At 42.6% G+C, this 21,169-nt stretch overlaps 1 protein-coding gene across 1 annotated transcript in view; it reads right to left on the bottom strand.

The window, feature by feature from the left end:
* Positions 1-998: 998 nt before the first annotated feature.
* The window catches only part of kcnk9 (potassium channel, subfamily K, member 9), a 33,021-nt gene continuing 12,850 nt past the window's right edge, over positions 999-21,169 (bottom strand). The window contains exon 2 of the mRNA XM_068731287.1: positions 999-3,400. Within this exon, the coding sequence (XP_068587388.1) occupies positions 2,517-3,400 (884 nt within the window). The 3' untranslated portion in view covers positions 999-2,516. The remainder of the gene's footprint in view (positions 3,401-21,169) is intronic.

The raw sequence follows: 21,169 nt of genomic DNA, 5'->3' as shown, positions 1-21,169 counted from the left end.
CAAGAATTGCCCAAATATTTTCCAGCCCTGTCACAAATTAGGCCTCAGTGAGATGATGCATCTCAGTCACATTTCTAAGAACATCCCTACTATTTGGAAATGAGGATTTGATATGTACATCGTATATTAGATGGCCGATGCGCTTGCACTTCTGGGATTGCGTTTGTTATAAGGGCGAAAATAAATTTAAAAAAAAATGGTGATTCATTCAAACCTGAGAACAAACATCATTGTACCGTTTGTTTGAATGAAAAATGAATGAAGTAAATAAAGCGTATCCCTTTAAGAACTGCTGGACTTTGGCAAAAAGAAACAGCTTGTGTTGTAAATCATTCTTAAGACTATTTGCCATTAAAATACTTCAGAAGTTATTATGAAATTATTTCCAAATTCATCATACAAAGTTCATGCACTTGAGATCTTTCAAACATATATATAAAAAAAAAAAAATCTTCCCTATCCCCTTTCCTTCTTCTGACATTTTACAGAAAGTGAAAGGATCATACTGATGTTATTAAGTCTTTTTGTTATCTGTGATCTTCAGCTGTCCCCTCACATTAACTCATGCTCACTATTTCTGCTTGTGTTTACCAGGTTGCGTTTCCCTGATGGCTCCAAAAGTGCATCAAAACCTCAAGAGCCGTCAGTTTACATCTGCATGCTTTTCCATCACTGTAAAGAGCAGTTCTGCTTCTCGGCGCTGCAGGTTTAGATCTGAGCAGGGTTCATCGACAGACCCCGGGGGGGGGGGGGGGGGGGGGGACTGCGGCTGCTACAGGCATGCGTTGCGTACTGTGCGGGACTTCGGAGCGTAATCATGCATGTCCTTTCATTAAAAAAAAATGACACCGCTTCTAATTTCAGCTGGAGTCACTTAATTGCACTTCGGTAACTTACAGGTTAAAACCTTCTGATCCTCTCACGCTGTCTTATATATATCGTCTCATTAACGTCAGTCATTTGACAGTTTTCCAAGAACCTGCAAAATCACTTCCCTCAACCGAGACCCATCGGCTCCAGCTAGTCCAAGAACGCTTCCCAGGAGATCTTGAGAAGCGTTTCGCAGCCAATCGAAAGTGAATGTGTGGAGCTACCGGGCCACCTGCTTTGTGAAGAGCATCACTGATCCTATGATCGGAGCCACAACGCCACCTTAGAGGGGCCCTCCACCATGTGTGTATGTGTGTGTGTGTGTGTGTGTGTGTGTGTGTGTGTGTGTGTGTGTGTGTGTGTGTGGCTCTGGAGGGATTCTTTTCAAGGTTTGAATCAATTGTCATATTGAGGTCATCAGGTTTATCTCATCCTGAGCTTGAGACTTAAAATATTTAAATGAAAGCCTGCGTGGAGGCGTGGGGTTTCAAAGTAGGATCCAGTGTTTTTAGCGCTTCATCGTTACAGGCGACATCTCAGCCTCCACTGCTTTATTCTGTTTGTTTTTTTAAATCTGTTTCTTGTGTCCCCAACTTTGTGGAATACTAAATCGCCGAATGACCCCTTTTTGTTGTATATCTTGTGCTGCATTTGGAATCTGGTCTTTTAAGAGACTTACGGTAAATGAAGGAACTCTTTGCGTCTTTTACAACGGAGCCGTCCCTCACGTATGCATGAACTTTGTCGCTAAATTAGCAATGCGCTGAGGAGCGCGTTTAATAGAATCGATATTCAATATGAATGTCATGTGCTGAAACACAAATCTGTTTTTAAAAGTGTAGTGGGGATGGTGGATTTTTTAATTACGAAAAAAAAAAAAAAAAGGCCGTAGGTGAAATTAAAGCTTCTGTGGCCAGATCTGATTCCTGATGAGGACACATATTAATAACAGCAGCATGATCCTTTTGAATTCAAGACGAACGGACACTTTCATTTGGCTGTTCTATAAACAGACTAATGAACATCACAAAAAAAACAACCATGGCACACTCAGTAAATGACATCTAATGCACATGCTAATATTGGCAACAATATTTTGGCTTGATGCATGGTGAAACCATTGAAATATATGATTGCTTATAGAAAACAATACCTGATGCTTTAAGTCATTTTAAAATCTCTGTCTGCAGTGAGGCAATGGGATAGTACACAACTTCAAGTTAAGGTGACACAAGCTAACTCCCTTTTTGAAAAATAGCATTTCCCCAAGTGTGCATCATTTGGCACGTAACCAAAGTTAATATACCAATTTTTGTACCGTAAATGTTGAAATAAGGAAGGTCTTCTTTGTTTGTGTTTGTAAATGGAGCAATCTCTTGAAAAAATAGACATCCATGCTTCATGCTTTGCATCCCATTTGTGTCCGCGTCGTCCTCCACAGTGTTCTTCATCCGTTCCCCAAGAATACTTCATATATTACACACAACCCGAAAAAAAGGAAGAAAAAAAAAAAAGATTTGGTAAAGGAGCAGCATTGGAAATGTTTGACCTTGTGTATAAAACGTGGAACCTCACTTGTCCTGTGTGTCTGTGTGTGTGTGTGTGTGTGTGTGTGTGTGTGTGTGTCTGTGTGTGTGTGTTGGGTTTCAGATGGATTTCCTTCTCTTCATGAGCTGGTGATTGTCTGTGAAGCTGTGGAGGCCCGGAGACACCGAGCTGATGGGCGACGGGAAGAAGCTGTTTTTCAAGGTGCTGGGCGAGATCTCCTCGATCCTGTAGGAAACCGAGTGAAAGTACTGATTGGGATTCAGCTGCGAGCTGAACGAGTTCTGGTGGGAGAAGGCACAGCCGAGGCCTCCCATCCCTCCCCCGGAGCTGCCGAAGTCATGCGAGTGGTAGTGCATACAGGAGCAGACCGACTGCAAATCGGTCACTTCCGGTCGGTACGGGTCGCGCCGCCGCCGGCCCCGCTGCAGCGATTCGTCCTGGATGTGGATGATCATGCTGTTCCGGTTGCCCGCTAGCGAGGCCCGCTCCTCGGCATCCCGCCGCTCGTCCTCGCTGTTCATAGTCAGGAAACGGAGCACCACCAGGTTGAGGAAGGCCCCGATGACCGTCAGGCCCACCAGGATATACATGAAGCTAAAGGCCACGTACAGGGGCTTCCTCTGGAGGGCCCGGTTCTTTTGAAGGGCCACGAAGTCCCCGAAGCCTATAGTTGTTAATGTGATGAAGCAGTAATAATACGACTGGAAGAAGCTCCACTCCTCGTAGTGGGAAAAGGCGGCGGCTCCGATGCACAGCGTGCCGATGCAGGAGAAGAATCCCACGGTCACCATGTTCTCCATGGACACGTCGGTGATGCTCATGCCGCAGCACTTCTTGATGCGCTTCAGGAGGTACTTGACGAAAGTGTTCATCCTCTCGCCCAGACTTTGGAACATGACAAGAGTCAAAGGGATTCCCAGGACGGCATAAAACATGCAAAAGGCCTTCCCTGCGTCGGTCCCCGGCGCTGCATGCCCGTAGCCTGAGAAGAGAGCAGACAGACGGCAAGAAGTTAGTGATGCGGGAAGATGATTTCGCAAAAAAAAAAAAAAAAAGTGCTTGTGAATCAGCAGCAGCGGCGTCACAAGCGCTACTACCCGGCTACTCCAAAAAGCCCCCAGATCAGCTTTTGTTTACAAACATGACCAAGCAAAAAAAAAAAAAAAAAAAAAAAAAATCCCCCTAAGAGTCTACGAGCGCTGCCAAAAGGGGTATTGAATGGGCGCACGCCACAGAAATGTGTCCGCTCGTTAATCTAATTTGGGCTCAAAAGATTACGGCGGGTTGGGCATCCAATTAGTCAGAAGTTTCCGGTGAGGTAGAAGAGTTGGGAGGAGGGATTGGACAGGAGTCATTGGGGTAGCCAATGAAGCTTTTAGCTTAATTAAACTTTATCTTTAGACCACAAACTGCTGACTCACAGACAAACAATGGGGTTCATACATTGCACTTCATTCTGAATGTGCAATATAAACGATTTTGATGTGCTTTGCAGGAGATTACAGTATGAATGAAGCCAACATGCTCTTGAATATGCGGGCGCTGAGAAAAAAAAAAAAAAAAAAAGAGCGTCGTATTGATTATCGCTCCTCTACCACAAGCCCATAACTGTGAGTATTAAACGTCAAAATCGTGGCCAAGAAACACCCACCATCAGTTGGCATGTGTATCACTTCAAAAACTGCCTTCCAAATGGAGACATAATATTTTTGGTGTGTGGCATTTTTTTTTTTTTTTTTTTATGTATTTATTTATTCTAGATACGTCCTGAGCAACTTCTGAGTTTTGCACTCTCAAATATTGATTCTGTGCTCTCCCATATGGCTCTCCACCCACTCAAGCATGTGTTTAGTTATGCACTTTAAAAAAAAAAAAAAAAAAAAGGACTCTAGCAATCTTATTTGTACTAGCAACAAGGGTACTTGTAATCTTGTGTGTTATCAGCCTGAGGTTTTATCAGTAGAATTTAAAGAAACGTTCCATACCAGTGCTTTTAGACGCAATTCTTTATCAAGGTTTGATTTAAACACTTTCTATGTGTTCATTGTCTTTAAATTGACAAAGTGTCAGAGTTCAATGCAAAGTTAAAGCTGCACTATTAGTATTTCTGTTATGGGTCAAATGACTGTGTGTGGTGTGAAAGGGGTTATTTATTACACAAGTCTTTCTTTAAAAACCTTTTCTAGCTTCTTTTGCTTTTGTTTTCTCTCCTGCAAACTCCTCCCTCATCAACCTCTTTTCCAAATCAGCTGTTTTCAGCAAACAAGCTCTGGTAAACCTTCTGGATGCTTCCTGTTCAGCATGGCTGACCAGCTAGTGACTAGCCGGTGAACATAGCGGAGCATTTAGCAGCTGAAGAGACAGACGCTTCCCTCGGGACTTGGGTGAAACCAGAATCAAAGCTAAAAAGGAGCGTGAGTGTCAGAGAGCCAGCTCACTTCCTGTTAGCCTTCTATGCTAACTTGAATCGGGATGGAATAATTCAATTGCGCCGCTTTTCTAGACTTTCGCAATGTTACTGTACCGAATTCATCAAACGCTGATAGTAAACCAAGCATGTTACAGGATGTGTGATGCTCTAAAGAAGGTATCTACAATAGTAGCGACGGAGTAGGCTAAGGCGAATTGGTTGTTTGTGTGTTTTTTCAAGGTAGAGGAAAACGGATCCAAAAACAAAACTCAGGAATTTATTTACAATTATTTATTTGTGAAAATGTATCGGCCATCACGGCGCTGAAGCTAGGGTCACGTTTTGGCAACAGAACAAACTCCATTTGCAGATTAAGACCGTGAGATGGAGTTTAAACCTCCAGAAAAAAAAAAGTCAAATGACAAAATAAAAACAATAACTGCTTGAAAAAAATAAAAAAAACAGTGTGGTGCTGTATAGGTACAATATGTCAAGTAAGTTTCCGTCTCACCCAGTGAGCTGACAGAATGCAAACTACAAAAAATGACTGTGGCGCGCTCTGGAAAATAGTAAGCAAAGCGTATTGAGATGCAGTAAAACATGCAGAATAACTGGTCGGGACCTTGAAGTTTGAGGTCTGTGCACGGAGCTGAAAGAGCAGCTGCAGGTCAGCAGCAGCTCACTGTTACCGGTGTGTGCTGACTGCAGATGAGCTGATAAAATTCCTTTGACAATGAGCAGCATCGTGCACATTATATCCACACACACACACACACACACACACACACACACACACACACAGTCTTCAACAGCGTGAACAGCCCTTGTTAAAAAAAACATCTAAAACTCACGATCTTCGCTGCTCTCTGGTATACAGCACAGAGTATAAATGGTAATGCGCACTGTGGAACTGGGAAAGATAAGCCAAATATGATGCAAATCTGCAACTGGTGGCATTATCACGACAGCAGATGTGTGCAAATCGTAGAAATTGCCTCGTCGTTGTTCCTACAGACTTTTGTTCAAATTTCACGCAAGACATATTTCAGAACCTCCGCACGCTGCTTGGGAAAAATCAATTTGGGTCAAGTAAACATGTGCAAAATGCAGCGAAACGTAATTGTGGCATCCTAAAAGTGTTAGTCAATTCTAATTACGTCTCAGGGCAGATTTGTATTCTACCCAGCCATCTGTCTCCTTCCCTCCTTTCTCAAAAATTAGCAAATTAATTGATATTGATTCTGATTGCTTAAATTTGTTCTCGCGCAGTAATTAGTACATAATGACATTACAGCGGCAGCCGTGAAGAAATGACAACTTTCATTTTTTCTCTGCGCTGCGACTCGTCTGTGACAGACAGATAACCACAAATCTTGTCCGCGGGTAATCTTTCCACATCATGTTTTACGGTCAAAGACTTTCCACCAACTAAAGGCTATTTTCTGTTTGTGGAGGTTTGCATTCGCACTCAGCAGCCTCTCCCTGGCTGCGATCAGACTGGGAGTGTATTGGATACCGATTCAACAGCTGCCAACTGAAGGGTCGCCACGCCTGTGTGTCTTTTCTATCAGACTAGCCGTCCTCTTTTGAGTTTAAAACTGGACAGATGAGCGCCTTGAGTGTCCATTTTAGTGACAGTTGATAGCATTGCGATGCCCAAAGTCTGGATCTTCAAGAGAGATAACGCCGACACAGGAAGTCACGAGAGGGGTGTCTATTAAAAGGAAGGCAATGAAATCACTCCCACAGAGATGTCAAATCAGCTTGAGCTCTCGTGTTTCAGCTTTTTAAGCTTCAACGTTCATTAGCGTCCTTATATTCCCAAGACAATATATATATATATATATATATATATATATATATATATATATATATATATATATATATATATATATATATATATATATATATATACGGGATGATTAACAGAGATTTACAAGGCTCAGTGAGATGACCCGCAGACCTACAGAGGCAGATATTAACTTGCACAAGTAATCGTCTGTGACATTTTCATATCAAATGATGTCCATCATGGATTGATGTAAGACAACGAGGAGATAAGTCCATGAAAAGTTGTTAAATTCGGTTTTCTGTCTCGGACTATGACTCACATTTTTTTTTTTCAGATTCAGTCTCGACTTAAAGTATTTATTTGGCGTCGTCGACGGGATGTTTGGTCTTCTGCTGCAGCGCTGCACTGTGTAATCTGTTTGTCCTGTTATAATGACTCTATTATCTCCTGTTGTCTTGGGAACAGACATATTTGCTCTGGCACACAGAGCCGTGCCATGCACAGGTGCTTTTGTGCTCATGTGTGCACAGGTGAACGCATGTGTTCAGCCCAGTGTGTGTTTGTGTGTGTGTGTGTGTGTGTGTGTGTGTGTGTGTCTAGTGCGGCGGAAAAAGAATCACACTCTTTTAATGAATGATAAAAAAAAAAGCAGGAGAAAGAGCCCGGTCACTCAAATATTACATCATATCGACAAACTGGAGGGCTGTGTTCCTGGAGGAGAAGAACATTTGACATGTTTTCAATCTATATTCTCCTTTTGTTTGTAAAGAATACACACCAACGTCTTATCAGTGTGTTTGAAACAGAGAAGCTCTCCACAATCCTCAAATTGAGATGCTGTGAATTTGCCAAGATGTAAATCTGATTTGGGAAAAAGCTCACAATAAATGTTTGTTAAAAGTGTCTCCTCAACAGATTTTCCGTCCAACAGAAATCTTTCTTGGCCTCCGATAGTGCATCTTAATATCTTAATATTTAAGCAGGTTGGGTTATAATAAACAATGTGACAATTGATTGCTTTAATAAACAAAACAAAAACAACTGCAACTAAAAAAAACATTTATAGCACTGCTCCATAAGCCCGGCATTAAAAAGTGGGATGATAATAAATCTGCTGGCCATCTGCTAAAAAACTAAATAAATAATGAAAGTCACATTTTCTGTATACGTCAATGTGAGTCCATGTCTTTTTGGTTACAAAGCAGATCTAGGTGCTGTGTAAATACCGTAAAAGCCTCAGTCTGCGGAGAAATGCGCCAGTATTCTCAGAATCTGTGCCTTTAAACGAGTCTCAAGAACATCTGTAAGGATGTGATGACTCAACTCTACAGACACCTGTATAGTTGAGTCATCGGCTCAGTGTGCAGTTTGACAGACACAGGGAGTCCCTGGCTGCCGCGACGCTGTGAAGCCTGTGAACGCAAAACGCTGATCAATCATAACAGACTGGGCTTCTTCCAGAGGGGAGACTTAAAGAGACAGGCGCTAAAACGGAGCATTTCACACGGAGGGTGAATACAGATGTATCTAGACAGACGGTGTGAGAGAAATAATGTGTTTTTTTTAACATTAAAACATGTAAACATGTTCTAGTAGAAACCCCAAATACAAGTAGGGAACCTACAAACTAGCATCACATGTCTCCTTTAACAGCATTTTAGGTAAGTTCAGTTCAGCAGTGTTTCCCTCAGAACATTTCAATTTAAATATTTTCTGTTTCACTGCACAGCTGTTGACTCGCTCTTTACATGTTTGAACAAACCAGAGTGGGAAGTGTCATAACACAGCTACGCAAAGGTGCCTCATGAAAATAGTTTTTGGATTCATTGGGAGTAGGAAGACGGTAGTAAAAATCTGCTTCAGTGTCACAATCTTTTTCTACAACCTCAAGCTGCGATAGACGAACAAGAAAGTCTACATGCGGTCAGCTCTGCGAGGCTGTTCTCAGACCTTGGCGTGCTAATTGGCTCATGCTGACAGCGCTAATGTGGCAGGTATGTTTAGCATGTTCTCCATCTTAGTGTAGCTAAGTAAGTAAGTACAGCTGAGGTTGACGGAAGCGTCATTCGTTTTGCAGGTCGTAAACCAAAGTACTGGACAAACTGAAGTTTTTACTCCATGATGGCCCAGGATGAAAACATGAACGCCATGGCAATCGATCCAATAGTCGAGAAAATGACTACCCTCATGGTGGCGCTAGAGGAAGAGTCAGGTGTTCACAAAAGTCATTAGCATACATTGTCAGGGAATCTGGTCAAAATGCGATGCCGGTCCGGCCAAAAAGTAGTGAAGAACATTTCACAGGATAAGTGAAAACCTGCTGGGTGAAAAGTCTACCAATCAAAGTCATCAGGATGGTTCATCTCTGGCCTTGACTGATCTAACGGCCGTCTGGCACGGCTGCGATCGTGCACCGTAAAAAAAAAAAAAAACCTCTGCAAATTGTCCAAAATGCTCGCCTACATACCGACCGACCTAAATCCCTGTATTCAGTTGTGTGAATAAACTGCAAATGCACAACAACTCGTACTATTAATGCGAGGCAGGAGCTCAAATCCAAACTCTTCTCCACGGTGGTGGAACGAGTTACCAGACTCCATTTGGTCAGCAGAAAGCCTTTTTTGTCTTTAAGAATGTCCCAAAGACCAACCTCTGGTCCAAGTGTGCTCTCTCTCTTTCTCTCTCTCTCTCTCTCTCTCTCTCTCTCTCTCTCTCTCTTTCTCTCTCTCTCTCTCTCTCTCTCTCTCTATCTCTTCATCTTTATCCAGCTCTTTCTCCCCCACAAAAGAGTAATTTGCTCGGCTCAGTTCCACCAAGGAATTGAGTGTTGAGGCACTTATTCTCAAAGGCTTTTCTGTGAGCTACTGTGACTCGGATTGTATCTCGTTGTGTGTCACTTTGGAGAAAAGCTATACGACAAAAAATGAATACATCAAGTAAATGTATATGATTCAAAAATGTCTGTACCGATGTAATAGCAGTTCTATTATTTAAAAAAAAAAAGAAAACGCTAGAAGAAAAGTAAGGGGATCACACCGTCGGTGTGAATTCATCCTCTGGGAATAAAATGTATCTTCAAGGAATTATGATCATGACCAAGATAACCGTTGTTGCCAATCACAGAGCAGAATATTAGACAGATACAACTGTGCATCAAGATGTATATCAACTACAGGTATGTGCACAACTACACCAAACAGCTATTCATAATTTCTTTCAAACTAAATGCAGTCTTTTTTTAGCTGTAACCAAATTGAATCTATAAATCACACCCCCTGTGACTCTACACAGTCATAACCAAAGTGCCTCTAATGTTTGACACATTTATGAATATACCAAGGCAGCTCTCATCATAAACTGCATGACTCAACCTTTGTTTGGCTCCAATACACTTTACTATGACTTATTTTGAATGTCTGCCCACACCCACAATGTGAGCTCTACAGGTCTTTGTGAGTGAGTCACTGTTGCTCAAACTCTAAACCGACACAGCTGGCAGCCAAATTCCAATTATAATATTATTATTATATCACAAATACTTAATTTATCTTGGACTAAAAAAAAAAAAAAAAAAAAAAAAACCCGGAACATCTCGCAGTCATGTAATGGCTTAATGAATTAACCAACAGCCTACACTGAGTTCAGAAGCTAAATTCCAGCTGCTATTCATCTGCTGCCTCGTGGCTTCACATTAATCCTTCAAGCAACTGAAATCCATGATGTATTTCTCTGCAAAAAAAACGAAATATTCACGACTAGATAAGAGATAATCAAAGTTAAAGCATCCCTGTGTGTTATTAAGAAGGAAACAATGATTGGTGTTGCTTAATCCTGATTGGCTGATCACCTTTTTCCAACGGGACCCCGCCCATTTTAAATCAAGGAGGAAGGCACACACAAAAACTGAAATACAGAAACCTCACATGATATGTTAAAGGGGTAGTTTGGATTATATGAAGACGGGTTGTATGAGGTTATATGTATTACATAAAGGAGATGGAGGAAGACACGCCCCCAGTTTGGAGATAGAGACACGAGTGTCGGCACGGGAGCAAAGCAATGTGCTGCTGTCGAAGGGGACAGCAGCAAAACCGTATTTTAGCCACAAAATAAAGGCCAACCTAAAAAAAAAAATCTATATCAGTTTAAAGGCAGGGTCAGTAATCTTGAAAAACTAGCAAGAGTACATTATATTTATACCGAAAAACCAGTCCAGTCAATCCAACGCTGCTCAATCTAGCAAGAAAGTCGTCAAGTCGGCAACACTGAAACCAAATCCCAAAAATTATCACAATGAATTTCTTTTAGGTGGTTAAAATATGTGTTGCTGCTGCTGAGATGAACTTCTATACACTAATTATGGACGAGTACCTGATGATCTCCACTTCAAAACATCATCTTCAATGTAGGAGCCTCCTACTGCTAATGAAAAGGAGATTAAAATGAAATATGATTCTGAAGTTAAAATTATGAAATTGATATGTGAAACGTGTCAAACAGTTGCTTACTTAGCAGACACAAAGCAACGTTCATTTTGAGTCCTGTTTGTGTTCGCCTGGTCTATATGTTTGGCTCCATAGCAGCTAAATGCTACCAATAGTTGTTAATTAACTTTATCGTTCAGCCGGAGCTTTTTCGCTGAAAACGGCCTCCTGCTGTGGCTGAAAAACAAACGTCGACGAACCGCAAGATTAAAGTTGTAGCCATAAAACCAAATCAATGAGTTGAAAGGTAAGCCTAGCAGAGCTGAGAGGAACTGCAGTGTGTGATTCTTCTTTGTAGGTTCGTCACTGACCCCTTTCAAGTTACACATTTGATCTATTCAATTAGTGAAGCTTTCATGTTTTTTTTTAATTATTATTAATACCAAGGGCGGCTACTAGGGTAGGACAATGTTCACACTTTTAACTTTTGTTTTGCTTGTGTTCTTGTCCCGTTGATTTTATATGCTACAACTACACTTAAAGAATAACTAAACACAAGAGGTTTTGCTGAAGTATCAAAGAATTCCCCTAGAATTAAACAATAAAACCTTTTTAAATAAATATCACTGCATCGGACCAGAAATAAGTCTGTTTTTCATATGATTGAGGGTGTAGGAAGACAGTTTAAAATATAGATTGAGTATAGAAACATAGCTGTTTAACATTTGATCTTCTAAAAAAAAAAACATCACTTTGTCAGAGAATACAGTGGAGGACAGGCTACCTTCCCTTTTGGTTTTCATTTATTTTCACCCGTTGCTGCTTGTATAATCTATATCATCCATTATTCATCACACCATCAAGGTAGTCACTCATTAGTACCCACACACACACACACACACACACACACACACACACACAGCCTGGGTAGTAACTCTACAAGTGTCGAGCAGTTGCTTAAACCAACGCTTTCCGCTTGTTTGATCCGCAGGTTAATCGGCCTCGTATTACTTCAGGTGCCCCGTTGGCATTAATTGCTCACAGGCCATGGCATTTTAATGAAGGTCAGAAAGAGCAGGGAGCACAGAGGTGAGAACACCTTGTTCAGCTCTCTGCCTGTGTCTCCACGACGTCACCGACGAGAGCTTAATGTGTCTGGGAAGTGGGAGCACCATGGTTACCTACTCCAGGCAGGGAACCTTTAGCTATCAGTGCTTTTTGAAACACCGAGTCTTCCCACAATTCCACTTTGTTACGGCACCATAATGGTAACGGACTTCAAGCTGCCGGACGACTTAATTCCATTGTTAAGGGATAAAAATGTCAAACGTTGAATTCCACCGATATCAGAGATGCCTGCCAGCGGCTTAGAAAGATCACATTTACATTTTAAGTGTTTTGTCTGATGCTCTCATCCAGATACGTACGACAAGCGGCACGATCACATGGAGTAACAGGAAGTACACGCAAAGAGCACATTCACCTGAAAACCGTCTTTAATATTTTCAGTTTATTTGGAACACACACACCAAGTCTGCTAAATGTTGTACAGTGAGACACAAACACTTTCATGTTCTCAGAATCCCGCACCAGTGCTGTGCAGCAGCAGAAGACGCTGCGCTGCTAATGGCTAAGCTAGCTGCTGGAAGCAGGAAGACACACCGACTGTGCTTTAAACGCTGAACTTCCTTCCTCAAAGTCAAAACTATTTTTCCACAAGCAGTTTAGGTCTCAAGATTTCATGGGTGTCTTGGTGTTGGTTAAAGAGTACTACAGTGTTATCACTGCGGTTATATAGGGACAAGGACGTGTTGGCCAACAACTGTTGTGCTAACATTTTAGCACAACTGTTGTGCTAACATTTTAGCACAACAGTTGCCTCTTTACACATCCAGCAGCCATGTAGCAACATTAGCATTAATTTGGGGTCATAATTCCGTCCACCTGTTGAATGTAAGTCCAATATTTGATCCGCTCTAAAATGTTCACTCGTCGCTAACTTGGTGCTGAGCAGTTTGTACTTTCTGCAATGCTAATTTGCTATTGAGGGTAGCCTCAATAGCAAATTAGCATTGCGGACCACAACAACTGTAAGAGGACACGTGTCTCCAAATGTCTCTATTTCTCCTCAAACGCCACCTTTTTCCCTTGATTCGTTCAATTTGGGATTTTCTGGACATAGTTACTAATAAACATACCAATAAGCTTCCAGGTTTCAAAACACATTCATATGCCTGTGGTTGCCCTGACAAATGAGTCGGTTTACGTGTGCCAGACAAACACAGTATGCATATTAATTAAGACAGAATGCAACGAGAGGATTTTAGAAGCTACTGCCACACAGCTACATCAAATGCTCACATTGCCTGCTTTCTTTTTTTTTACACATTTCCTGTAGGGGAGTGAAGTTCGAGAAGTTTCAAGGTTAGAAAGTGTGTGTCGGCCTGCACCGGCAATTAAACGGGTAAATAAACCGGAAGGAATTCTGTACGTGCGGCGTCATCTTGTTTTAGTGCGTGCCAAGCGGGGAAAAATGCGAAACCAGCTGGATTAAGGAATGTGTGTGTAGCCTCGCAGAGTCAACTCGGAATGAAAACAGCGCAGCCTCAAATATGTCGTCCCTCGGTTGTCTGTTTGCTCTGGAGAGCTCACTTTTTTTTCTTTTTTTTTCTTGGAGAGACAAGGTAGACGGTACACAAAAGGGAGTCTGAGCTAGAAGGCTGAGCAGCCGGAAGAGAGAAGCTGGTAATCCTCGGTATTGCTTGAGGAAGATGCGGGGCTGTAGCTCTTCAGAGAATTTGAGATTCCATAAATCTTGAGGTACAGCCAATGCATGCTGGGTATGTAATCCATCTCATGACTCAGTCCTGTAGCGTCTATCCTGACTGTAATTCTGTCAATGACACTTGAATCTGAGGAATGCGGATCCATTTATTCCAAGAATGGTTATATTCTTATATTGTGAAACAGGCTCTTCTCGTGTGATTGCGCGCTCCCGGATGAATCCGAGCAGCAGTGCAAGATTCAGCGGGGAAGCGCAACAAAACAACCCCCTACGGCTAAAAAAGAACAGAAGCCAACAGACACACATCAGTGAAGATATGGGACACACAGTGTGCGCAAAGGCAAGAGATGCCGTGGCCAAGTATGGTAATGAGAAAAGACATAAGAAGGAGCTGGGATGGCAGAGAGAGAGAGAGAGAGAGAGAGAGAGAGAGAGAGAGAGAATCAGCCAAAAGCAGCCACAGAGAGCAGTGTGTAGTACGCAAAAGTAGCAAGAAGTGAGACCCAGCGGGCGTCAGTTGCATCCTGGGTAAACCTGATGAACCGGTGATGTCATCAGTTATTTCTTTATGTCTATTTCAGAATGAATATCTGCTCTTTTTAGTCACACTGGTGGTATTTAGGGTAGCACCTTCCCCCCCCGCAGAATGACTTTGGTTTATGACCAAATGCCTGCAAAACCTATGGCATTCCCACCGGCTGTAGTTCTTGTTTAGTGCTACGCTAGCATGCTAATTTGCAAAAGTAAGATGGTGGACATGGTAAACATTACACCCGTTTGTCTTTGAGTCACTGAGTCTGTATGAGCACAGTTGCTTCGCAGAGCCGCTTGCATGGCTGTAGACTCTTAGTCTTCGTACTTCTCAAATTAAGGAAAACATTGATTTCAGCGTTCAGAATTCTGCATTCATGTTTAGAGTCTGTAGGCGACAGGACAAGAGTTTTACGGTTTATCCGTTTGCTACACCGGAACCACAGAAATATAGCCCCCAGAGGCTTAACCATCGTCAGTTTGAGATTTAATAACGTTATATCTCCACGTTTGATGAAGAGAGACAATTGAAACAGCAGATTTGCCGCGACTTGAAATACATACTCTATTATTAAGGAAAGTATAATATCAAATATTTGTGTTCTCAATATCTAGAGAGTTGATGACGTTCAAAACACAAAAACACAACATTGTGTTTAGCTAATAGAGTGTGATCCGGATCAGCCTGAACTTGATCCAACCACATTATTACGAGCAGAACAGCGTTCCCACTGCAGCCTGAACTTCTGCTAATAATTCATGATTCTGGATTGCAGTTTTATTGAAGGGTGAAAAATACATCCATCGAGTCACAATAACAGAAGACAATCCGAGATTTTTCCCCTCGGAAACAAATTTTCGAAGATCACGTGTTCAGCTTTGAGTTTTGATGAATTATTTATCGTCCCGTGCTTCGGCGTGTTTTCTTTTGTTTCTCGCTGCCCGACACAGTAATGACTCAGCCGAGCTGTCGCAGAGGCCGACCAAAAAAACTTGACAACTGTCTTGACAAATGTATGCGGAGCAATATTACTTACTGCTGTGGCAAATTTGACTTTCCACAGGATCGGGAGAGATTAGTTCAGGATCACCGGACAAAAGGGATTCTAAATTTAATCTTTCATCCTCCATCAGGCAGATTAATGTCCTTTTGTGAATGAATGACATGATACATCTAGTTTGAGTAGCAGAATTTAAAAAAAAAAAGTTCCAGTCTTGATGACAAGATACAATAAAGGTAAATATGAATTGACACAGATTTAAAAATCATAGTGTTGCTGCCGACTCAGATTGATCCTAATTCTTTATTCGTCTCATTTTTCAGATGCTTTCACAAAGGGGACTTGGAGGCCTACCTATCGCCTGAAAACTACTAATCAACAATGAGTCACCCAACATCTTATCAGATCATCATTGTAGCTTCCAGCTACGCTGTCTGGGAGCGACTTCAGTGATGAAACACCACGAGGGAGAGTATTAACAAAGGTGACTCATACTTCCGCAACCTTCACAGCAAATCATAATTCCATATTTCACTTGAAAGGATGTTTCACTAATTTACTCCTCTTTAAATGCGCGCTGGGAGCCGTCTTTGAAGTCCCCCCCCCCCACCACCTTTCTGAAGACTGTTTTGCGATGTCCTCTGTCCGAGCCGGTGATCTCGGAGCGAGCTGCTGAAGTGATAAACAACGACTGGAGGACTTTACTACGAGATGTCGAGCCGTCAGCGGCGCGCCGAAGCCGTCGCACGAGCATCAAAGCGGGCAACCAAAGGCCAAGGGCCGGCAGATCAAAAATGTATGATGTGTGAATTAAATACTAGATTGACAAATGGTTTTGTCGCGTGATAATAACGGCTACGTTAGGTGATATTCTAGGGTCTTGTCAAGCTGTAAAAATGTCTACTTTGGTATAAAAATGATCACAGAGCAGCCTGGTTGGTAACGTACAATGTGCTGCGTGGAGTTTCGATGTCCGCTTACAGGATTACAGAGCGTTCAAACTTTCAAAGGGTTACTTTGTGCTGCAAAGTTGTCCAATGCAGATTTACTTAAAGGACAATTTCAGTTTGTTACAACTTGTGTTATATGTGCATAATGTCGGCCAGCAACTCTTTTGGTTATAAGTTGGGTAATAAATCATTACTTAGTAAAACGTTGAAATACTGCAGTTGCCGTTTCTAGTAACAAGTAAGTGAGAGGGATCACAAGTAGGAATGAATATGTTTTCTTCATTAGCGTTGATTATACAGAAATGAATTTACATTCATTTGCATATATTATCATTAGAACAATGATGCAATATTCAGCATGTGCTGAACTTGTCAGCAGAGTTGCATCCAGCACATGTGGAGCAACATCAGCAGTCATTCGGAGATGTTTCTGGCCACCTAATGAAGTCCAATATTCACTCTTTTTTTTTTTTTCTCCACCAACTCCTGAGGGAAACACGCGTCTCATTAGCCGCTAAATGCTCCACTATGTTCACCTTCTAGTTGCCGAATGTGTCTGTCTGCCGTTTCCTGCTGGGCAGATGACGAAACCGTACACAGAGCTGACTTCAATGAGCTGAGAGATGCTCTGTAGAGCAGAGGGGACCTGCAGAGTCGGGTGATCATGTGTTTCATTATACTATAAAAAAAAATATGAATTGCAGCTGCTTTGAAACTGAATTGAGTTCAACCAGACATTCCTTGAGATATCGTGCACAGATATGGAACGCCAAGAGCTTGTAATCATTGCAACATTTTAACAAGAAATCATCATTGCATTGTTGGTAATCTGATTAATATCGTTGCCAGATGTTAGCCTGGGGGAGATCATGTGTTCAGTTGTGTGTGTGTGTGTGTGTGTGTGTGTGTGTTATTAGGTGTGTATCTGTCTGTCCACTGCTAGTCTCACATACCACTGAACCCATCAGCCTGATAATTCTGTGCTCATTCATGACTGTATGCATCAAGGACCTATTGATGTTTCCGGTGATTCATCTTCTTTTTTTTTTTGATTAAATATACTGTTTCATACCGTCATTAAACTGCTGACTCCTCACCCCTCTTAACTGGGCCCGGACGGGGCGGAAGTGATCCGCAGCTGTTTCAGCAGCTAAATGCATTACCGGCAATCTGCGCGGCTAAAAACAGACGGCACCTAGTCTGCTGCAGGCCACAGTTTGGCCTTTGTCGTGGTTCAAAAACCCAACATCCATGACAAAGTTTGGTCTCATTTGGCCACCGGAGCATGGTCAGATTAATTCCATACCCGATATATATTATGATCTACTAAAAATAGGCCCGATAAAGGAATGAATCTCCGCCATCTTGAATGTAAGGGAGCCTGGAAGGACGATTGAGCGACGTTCAACTCTTCTTTGTTTGGAAGAGGACGGAGACACACCTGAGTGTACTTTCCTCGGCATTGCTCTGTTCATTTTGTGTCTCCTTCTTTTTTTTTTTTTCATGTCCATATTATCATTTTTGTATTTATTTTTTTGGGAGATCCATCTGTTCCCATCTGTTAAGTGTTTATAAGTTGGTGTATAAAAAACTAAATTAATACATTTGAAAAGAAAATTAATGATATTGCTCCACCCCAGTGTGTTTCTTCTTTCATTCCAGCTCTGCTACTTTTGAGATAGAGACCCCACTAATTTAGCTTCAAGCTTCAGGCGTTATGTTCCACCAGATGAACTAGAGGATCAGGGGGAAAAACCTGGAGCACAGCGGCAGCATCGGCTCTGCTCGCTGTTGATAACTGTCATTCATTTCAAAGCATAATCTTCCTGCGCTCCCTTTTTTAAAAAAAAAAAAAAAAAGGTCAAATAAACCTCCGTAGACATCGTTACGCTGAACGCATTCTTTACAGCAGCTGTAGCCCAGTGTGCTCATCGCAATCCTGCACGCGCAATCATTACGACGTCTTCAGACATTCCGAGTCAAGTCGCGTTCACATCCTGCAGCCTTGCTCCTGGCAGGACTCTGAGCATGTCCCAGGTGTCACTCCATCTCCCCTGTTAGGCCTCACCTAATGAAAGCTCATTGCCCGGCTTGGAAATATGGCCGTCGAGTGCTGCTAAGCAACAGGCACTCGTGCCGTTCGTCACCTCCACAGGAGAAACTGACACCACTTGGCCCGGTGTGCCCTGCTGCCGACAGACTTGTAACAGGGATGTGTTTTGCTGTAGTCAGAAGGTCATGTCAAACCGATGTCTCTGCTATTTTTTTTTTTTTTTGCAAGTAGAAAGACATGGGGATGTTTTGTCCCAGCAGGTCTGTGATGACGTCACTAACGGTCCGGTATTTGCGTCTCGCTCTCCACGTTACAGCTGGTTTGGCCTCTCGGGAACCGACTGGACGAACTGTGCTTTCTTGTTTTTTCCGCCTCACTTTTGCTCACATCTCTTTCCTACGCCTATTCATCCTGCAGCCTATCAGCATCTAGTATAATGCACATGCAATGACTCAAAACTCAGCTTCGTATTTACATAAATCATCATATATATATACCGTGATTACTTTGCACGAAATGAACACCTGCATGCATAATGTTGCAGCAATCACACAAGGGAGCGGTCACAAAAAAAGAAAAAAAAAAAAAGCACACATGTTGCATATCGTGTTTCATGATAATAACTCAGCTGCAGATTATATTCCTTTCATTTCTCATGAATTCATTATCATACAATTAGGAGCGACCTATGTCAACATGCACTCAGCAGCAACGCCGTGCGGAGCGAAGGTATAGTGCTGTGACAATCACAGCCCTAATCCCTCCGCTTTATTTGTTTTTGTTTTTCAAACCTATAGTAATTCTACTGTCACTGCGCTATCGCACTGTATTTGCTCTACACCCTCCGGGGGGGGGGGGGGGGACCGCATTTAGTATCGGAGACGCTGCTCGCGTATCAGAAACGCCCGGCAGACCACACACCGTGCGCGGGCCGCCGACGCTGATTTCATGCTGCTGTTCCGTGGCAGTAACTCACACGGGAGACCACACATTCCCACTCTCTCCACAGATGGAATAAAAGTGGTTGCGATAAGACCTGTGTGGGAGTGCATTACGGTGCAGAGCTGCAGAGGAGAAGATGATTGTCAGGGTCCAGCAGGAGAGAATCAACTAGCAGGTTATAGCGATGGAGTGTAGCGTTGGTCATCGGCACTCTTACTGTACTGTAGCCACTGGCAAATTACATAAAATACCCTGGAGTTTAACTGGAAGTGCGGGTTCTTTAAGGGAGCCCGTCGGAGAGGGGAAATGAGATGAATATGTGTACGAGCATAATAATTAGATGAAATGCAAATGTGTCTCGTGCCTGAGCTGAGAGGAGGAACACGCAGCAGTTTAGCAGCCGGTTAGTGTGTCGTGCTGACTCACAGCCTGCGGCAACCGGAGTGGATCAGAATGCAACTAGTGGCCAAAGGATGACGTAAATGTTTAGAGCGGTATTGCAGAGTCCACTCAGTCCAAGAGTCCATATCTCTTGGATTCAGGTGAAACTTAAACGACGGTGTTCTTCTATATTCTCTTATACTCTCGTGAAATGGAGAAATCAAAAGACAGAGAGCGACAGTGCAATGGGGGCAGAGGGAGCTGTAGTTTTTAGAAAATGTCATAAAACAGGAGGGAAGCGTTTCTGACTATTTCCAGTTGTGGATTAATACACATGTCTTGCACTAGTAGAGTATTTTACAGCATCAGGACAATTGATGTCAAATCAAGCCTTGTGTATTTCGTGATGAACGGCAATTAAGTCAATTAACCTGGTAAATCAAAAAAAAGTTATTATAACCCATCTTAATGACGCCGTTGGTGTCAGAATAAGGCTCAAGTTGTAAAACTTCAGTTTTCCTTCAAGATGAGGATCTAAAATGTCAAATGTGATTTAAACATGATCCATTCATCTTCTTTCTTCATATATTTTACAACATTTGAGACCTTCAATGTACTCTAATTTTAATATTTGATACAGCGAAGTCAGAAAACTAAGCTTCGACACCATCCTGACATCCTGTCTCTGATACTTATATTACTTCGCATGCAATTTGTTCAGATTCCATATCAATATTTCAAGGTAAAACTGCGTTCATATTTCTGCATAATTGATAAGCGGACCCCATTTGCAGCGGGTGTCCTTCGTGCTATTTTTATCTTCGTGAAAAGTCAAGAGAGTCCTGCTCAACACGGTACGTATGGCCTATAGCACAAGAAGGTTAGAGCTCGTGATATGAAGCGACCGCTGTACTGCATGGCGAGAGGAACGGACTGTTCTCTGGCTGGATGATGGCGCCCATCAAATCCTACATTCACACGTTCTCGTTCAGTGCTAGTGCACTGTGCCAGGGTGGTGAAAGGTGTGCTTGTTTCAGGGTTCACTGTGCCCATTAGGGTTAGAGCTGAAGCAGGTGAATAGAACAAACACATAACACGCTATTCTTCTCTTCTTTTTTTTTTTTATTGGCAACCGGAAGGAATTTCAACAACAAGGACAGAGATTTATGAAAGAGCTGCTCCAGTCACCAGACATGTAGCGGGGACAGCGTGCGTGTTTTTGAATATGAACCACAGGAAACACTTCACACCTCTACCCTCTCCAGCCACAGTTCCACCTCCATTTTCTCCCTCGATGTTCAGCCAACATGGCTCCCTCTCTGACAGCCGCTTAAGAAGGACACCACCTGCCCCCCCCCCCCCCCCCCCCCCCCCCCCACCCACCCACCACCACCACCACCACCCACCCCTCCGACTACAAAGAGGCACTACGGTTCATCAAGCAGCAGCTCCCCAATCCCACTCTCCACTCACACTGGCCCC

This window comes from Cebidichthys violaceus, unplaced genomic scaffold (assembly GCF_023349555.1).
Source record: "Cebidichthys violaceus isolate CVI_PGR_0920_01 unplaced genomic scaffold, fCebVio1.0.p SCAF_50, whole genome shotgun sequence".
In the NCBI taxonomy this organism is placed as follows: Eukaryota; Metazoa; Chordata; class Actinopteri; order Perciformes; family Stichaeidae; genus Cebidichthys; species Cebidichthys violaceus.
Note: the sequence above shows the minus strand (reverse complement) of the source record. Positions and strands in the feature narration are given on the sequence as shown.